The sequence below is a fragment of the Ictidomys tridecemlineatus genome, chromosome 11 (assembly GCF_052094955.1).
Source record: "Ictidomys tridecemlineatus isolate mIctTri1 chromosome 11, mIctTri1.hap1, whole genome shotgun sequence".
In the NCBI taxonomy this organism is placed as follows: Eukaryota; Metazoa; Chordata; class Mammalia; order Rodentia; family Sciuridae; genus Ictidomys; species Ictidomys tridecemlineatus.
The window spans coordinates 30,835,471-30,840,845 of NC_135487.1; the positions used below are offsets into that span (position 1 = coordinate 30,835,471).

A 5,375-nucleotide genomic window follows, 5' to 3' on the forward strand; every position below is an offset into this window, starting at 1 on the left:
CTCCCCCGTCCTTAGCTGCAGTGTGACAGTCATCTTGACTGATTTGGTCACTTCACCTCACAGAGTTCAGTGCAAGGGAGAAGCTGTGCCATTCTTGGTATTTGGTGAATTAGTGGGAGATGTCACAGATAGGTGGTAGAGGTCACCAGGCAGGGCTGGCTGAGTAAGGCAGGGGCAAAAGAAGCAGTGATGGGCACCTCTTCACGGGAGGTCGCCATGCCTGTGGGAGAGGGTGGAGGTGGGACACGGGAGAGACCCAGAGTCCACGGAAGGTGTCTGGGTGGCAAAGACCTGAGCATGAGGGTAGGACCTGTGCACTCTGCATGGGGAGACAGGCTGAAGGATGATGGCTGACCTTGGGACTCTAAGGGCTGGCTCTCCTGTGTTCCTCTGGGACTTCACGACCCTTCAGTATAAGGGGGTGATACCCACACTTCCAGGCCATAAGCCCTTCCAAGTGACACATCTAGGTGCAGGATGGAGCTTTGCCAGTCTCCATTGTAGGATGTGGGTGGGAGCTGAGCTAGTGCTTTCAGACCTTGCTGAGGACAGTCCTAATGCCCTTCTATTCCCTTCTGCTGAGGGCGCTCCTACATGTCTCCTCACCCAGCTCTGATCCAGCTTCCAGCTGGGGGACCTCATGGGACTCTTCCCTGAGAGAGCCCACAGGGTCTGGGGTTACTTGTGGGTCCCTCCCTACTCCAGGGGCTTCCTGACCCCCCGGGCCTGCTCCAGTGCTGGGCCAGGTCTCAGGGATAGCCTCTAGCGGTGGGTGGGACCTTCCTCATGGATGTCCTGGGCCAAGCCTACGGCCAGGATGGGAGCGTTACTAGGCAGGGGCAGGACCCCAGGTTCTTTCCCGCTCCACCTTCATGTGTCGTGTAATGCACTCAGGAGCCCCGGGGGACTGCTCTGACCTCTCTGAGCCTGACCCCGCCATAACCATGCCCAGACAGATCAAATGAATCACACTTGGGGCTGAATATTCATTTCTGTTTCCAAAAAATACCAAACATACAGTCTTAGTGTGGCAGGGGACAGGGCCTGGCTGGGGACCTGGACATTACACACCCAGGGGACCCTTGGTGGAGGCGGGCAATTTAACAACAGGTCTGAAAGTCAAAAGAGAGAGAGTCGGTTAGTGGGGTGAGCAACACTGAGGGAGGCAGGGTCTGTGGAGGTCAGTCCTAGACACAGGCCTGGCCAGTGGGGTAGGACCTTGGCCTTCACAGCAGCCCTGCCTGAGCCCATTCCCCGGGGCAGGGGCAATGGGATCTGAGCTGACGATCCACCTGGGCATCCAAGCTGGGTGACTAGAAGAGGCCCAGACCTAGACATGTGTTGAGGATCAGGTGCTCAAAGCCCCAGACCGAGCTTGGGAGACCTGGTGTGCCCTACTGGCCCTGCCCAGGTTGCTTCAGGGACTGGCTGCAGTGTCGGGCGAGGGGGCCACTAGGTGGGAAGGCTGGTCGGGATGGGCAGGATTCAGACGTACTCTCGGGCAGCAGTTGAGGGTCCAGGGCGATAGGGCTGGGGGCTGCTGTTGGCTCTCTCGGGCTCTGGGCATGTGCAGCAGAGGAATGAGCCCCCCAGCATGGCCAGGCCAGCTGAGGCCCAGCCTACGAACAGAGCCGGGCCAAATTCATACCTGCAAGTGGGATGGAGAGTGGCATTAGGTGTGGTCACAAGCCCTAGCCCTGCCTCACCCCATCCTCTCAGGGTCCTACTCCTCAGCCAGAAACCAGCAGAAACCAGGGAGAGGGGAGCTGGAGGTTGGGCTCACAATACTGTGCTTCCTCCCTCGCCCCACCCGGCCTATGACACCACACTGGCCAACCAGGCCTAGGGTTGGCCTCCAGTCTCAAGGGTTAGCCTAGAGCCCCTGCTCTGAGCAACTCGGGCTCAATTCCTCGTCTGGCCAGTGGAGGGGGTATGGGAGGGCCCTAGAGGTTGGGTGGAGCTGAGCGATCCCTGCCATCTTCTTTCCCTGCTGGGCTCCCAGCCAGGGCTCTCCCCACTGCCTTCTGGAGAAGGCCAGCCTCTTCTCTCTTGTTCACTGGGCTCTCTGCACCTAGGCCTGCTGGTCAGCCCAGCCCTCCCCAGGGGCTCGCCTTGAGTCCTAGTTCACATGCCACCTCCTCACAGGGGGTTTTCTGATGCCCCTCTGTTCTCATTCCACCCTTCCCACCCCCTCAGCAGGAGATCCTCCAGTCCCTGGAGCACGCAGAGGGCAGACAGGGCTCAGCACAAGGCCTGGCAAATCTGGAGCCTTAGGACTGTTGAAGGGATGAAGGGCCAAGTTCTAGTTCGGCTCCTTGAGCTAGGCCTTGCTTGGCGGATCTTTGTGGCTGTAATTGACAGCTCAGGAAACAAGCCTCACCCCTGAAGTCTGCTTTTCATCCTCCCCACCTCTCTGCCTCTTCCAAACATGACAGCCCAGGCGTCCTTTTTCATCCTCCCTCATCCCCAGGCCTGTTGGGACCCTGTTCTTGCTCCCAGCTGGGCTGAGAAGTGTGGAGAAGGTAGGACGGGCCTTGGAGGTTCCCACCATTCTAGTCTCCAGATGTCTCTGAGCCTGCTTTCCACTGCTTCCTCCCTGGCCCAGAGCCCTCTGCTTGACTTTGCAGCAGCCACCATAATGTCTTGCCTTCTTCTCCTCTTCCACACTCTACGGCAGAGCCACTGTCGTTGCCTTCTACTCCAGGATGAGGAGCACAATCTTCCGATGGCAGCCAGGCCCTACCCCATCTGTCCTTTTCTCCAGTCTCATTTCCCTGGATCCCAATACCTGCTGCCCCTGCAGGAAGCCACCTCAGCCTGCTGCCACCAGTTGTATTGAATATACTGAGCACTCTCTGGAACCAGGCACCGTGTTGAATTCCTTACCTGCATTGTCTTGGGGACTCTCACCAGCAAAAGCTGGTCCTTAGGTTCTGGCTCCAGTTTATAGAAGAAGGCAGGTGTGGAAAGATTCAATAACTTTCGCAGGTCACCCCACCAGAACATTCAGAGCTATTAGAACCCGGAGCCAGGGCACTTAGCTGCTTGGAGAGTCCTTGCTGAGTCTGGGCACCCTCAGCTGGCCTCCTGTCCCTACCAAGGGCACTGGTCTGGCTTTCCACTCCAGACAGCAGCTGGGACCCATTCCTTATGTCCCCCTCCAGGTAACCTCTGGAGGCAAGGCCATTGGCCCCAGAGGAGGTGAAGTGGGAGCCCCAGCCTTGGCACTCACCTGGCATTGACAGGTGTGCTTGGGTTGAAGAACTCCTGAGTCACCAGGGTGGCATACCATGAGACAGCAGTCAAGGTGCACAGGCCTGGGGGCAAAGCAGGGAGGTGGGTCAGTTCTGTGGACCCCTGGTCAGCCACTGAGGCTAGGGCTATCTGCCATGGCCAAGAAGGTGAAAAGGGCACTCACCTGCCAGGATGAAGAGAGCACCCCCGGAGATGGCTACCCGGCCTTTGGCAATGGGGTTGCTGTCTCCGACCCGTGTACACTTCATGCCAATGACGCTGAGGACCATGGCCACAAAGCCCAGGAGTACAGCCACCACCATCAGGGCTCTCGCTGACTGGATGTGACCTGGGGCAGGGCCAGGATGGAGCTGAATGGGGGTTGGGGGAGAGGTGGGGCCTGCAGGTAGATCATCTGCCCACAGGTGAGACAGAGAGGACAGTGGGGATGTGACAATAGGATGTGGGGTTGGGAGTCCCCTTCACCGTTGATCCCATTTCCCACTTCCCCTGGCACTTTCCTGCTGCCTTCTCTTGGGCCTGGTTCATCCTCCCAAGCAGAGAAGGAAGAGCTGAGGGTGTCGGAGGCCCAGCTCAGCTCAGCCTGGCCCCCAGCAGCAACCGTCACCCCTGTCAGCCATTCTGACTCTGGTCACTTTCCCCTCTGCCTGTGAATCACCCGTAGTAGCTATATGCCCGCCTCTCCATGGGTATGCATGTCAGCCTGGGCCCCAGGCCAGCTCAGGAGACCTGGGTCCCTGAGGGAAGCCTACAACCTGCCTGGACTGGCACCGTGTGGACAGTTGATGGCACCTCTGCTCAGCTGTCCACGGAGCCCTCATCCCATTCGACCTCCCTTATCCTATAGAGTGTGAGAGTTCCCCTCTACGGTGAGGACCTCAGATGCAAAAGTTTCAGTGGTTGTCAAGGTTATGGGATCTGGACCCCAGACGGTGGACCCTAGAGCCCCTGCCTCCCAAGGGGCCAAGGTTGGCCTGGATTCTTAAATGTGCACGGGCTGGAGTGGGGGATCTGCAGGGGCTGGAGTGTGGCACTCAGCACTGAGCAGACTGTGAGAAAGCGTGCTGTGGACCTCCCCAACCCCACACCCCGCCTCCCAGCCCCACAGGCCCGGGGCCTACCGTCCAGGGCAAGCAGCGAGTCATAGAGTTTGCACTGCACCTGCCCAGTGCTCTGGGAGGCGCAGGACATCCAGAGTCCTTCGTAGAGGCCCACAGCGGTGATGATGGCGTCACCTGCATAGGAGGACTGCTTCCACTGCGGCAGGGCTGTGCTGGCGATGATGCCCACCCAGCCACCCAGGGCCAGGAAGTAGCCCAGGAGCTGGAGGCCTGAGTTGGCCATGGCCCAGGGGAGGGGACCAAGGGTCCCAGGGCTCAGAGTTGGGTCAGGGTCCTAGGGGCAGTGTGGTCATGGCCAGGAGAGTCGCAGCTGGGGTGGAAAAGCAGTGAGTGGCCCGAGGCTGAGGAGGAGAGGTGATGGCAGCTGTGGCAGCAGCAAAGGCAGTGGCTCTGGACTTCAGAATGCAGGGGGAGGCACCCAGGCTGGCAGAGGCCAGAGGCCCGCCCACAGCTGCAGCCTGAGCCAGCACAGGGTCCCCAGCAAAGCTCATGCCCAGCCCCCTGGGGTGGGAGGTGGGGCCAGGGATCAGGTGGGTACCCTGCCCCTCCCCATCTTTCAGGGGTAGAGAAGGGAGGAATTGGGAGGTGTGATCCTCTCTCTCCCCAGGTCTTTCTGCCCAGGGAAGCCCCTTTAGGAGCCTGATTCAAGAGCCCTAAAATTCCCATAATCATCTCATCCGCCCCGAGATGATGGACTTAGCTCTTGCAAGGCAGATCTAATCCTGGGGGTTGCCTGCCCTCTGACTTGAGGATGAAAAGGAAAAGGAATTCCAACTTGCAGCAGGTGAAACTTAGACACCAAGGAGAACTTTCTGGCAAGAACTCGGAGACCAGATGTTAGAAACTAGACCGGGAATGGGGTATTGGGGAGGAGGGTCCTGGGTACCTGGGAGCTATGTGCATCCAAAATAGGGTAAGCCAAACCAAGGAATATGTACTGTGAGGTCTTGTTTGAGATCCAAAGGGTCAGAGAGGGGCCCTATTGAGGCTGGGCCAGAG

General features: G+C 58.8%; 1 protein-coding gene across 3 annotated transcripts; it reads right to left on the reverse strand.

Annotated features, from left to right (window-relative positions):
• Nucleotides 1–972: 972 nt before the first annotated feature.
• On the reverse strand, nt 973–4,846 carry Cldn19 (claudin 19). Of its 3 annotated transcripts, none has more exons than XM_040288478.2 (5): nt 4,377–4,839; nt 3,419–3,649; nt 3,233–3,317; nt 1,496–1,648; nt 973–1,112 (listed from the first exon to the last, which is right to left on the reverse strand). In XM_040288478.2, exons 1-5 carry the CDS (start codon nt 4,597–4,599, stop codon nt 1,064–1,066), a joined length of 741 nt encoding a protein of 246 aa, XP_040144412.1. In that variant the 5' UTR covers nt 4,600–4,839; the 3' UTR covers nt 973–1,063. The 3 variants fall into 3 exon arrangements, with proteins under 3 accessions (XP_040144412.1, XP_005317946.1, XP_077882196.1); XM_005317889.4 differs by having other exon boundaries at nt 3,419–3,583; nt 4,377–4,832; XM_078026070.1 differs by lacking the exon at nt 1,496–1,648 and having other exon boundaries at nt 4,377–4,846.
• Between the last annotated feature and the right edge of the window lie 529 nt (nt 4,847–5,375).

What these genes read in the sequence shown, in the direction of transcription:
- Cldn19 (XM_040288478.2), bottom strand. Translation starts at nt 4,599, where the DNA reads ATGGCCAACTCAGGCCTCCAGCTCCTGGGCTACTTCCTGGCCCTGGGT. An exon ending in TGCTCTCTTCATCCTGGCAG is followed by an intron (nt 3,318 to 3,418) that starts GTGAGTGCCCTT and finishes CTTTGCCCCCAG; the next exon opens with GCCTGTGCACCTTGACTGCT. An exon ending in CCCTCAACTGCTGCCCGAGA is followed by an intron (nt 1,113 to 1,495) that starts GTACGTCTGAAT and finishes TTTGACTTTCAG; the next exon opens with ACCTGTTGTTAAATTGCCCG.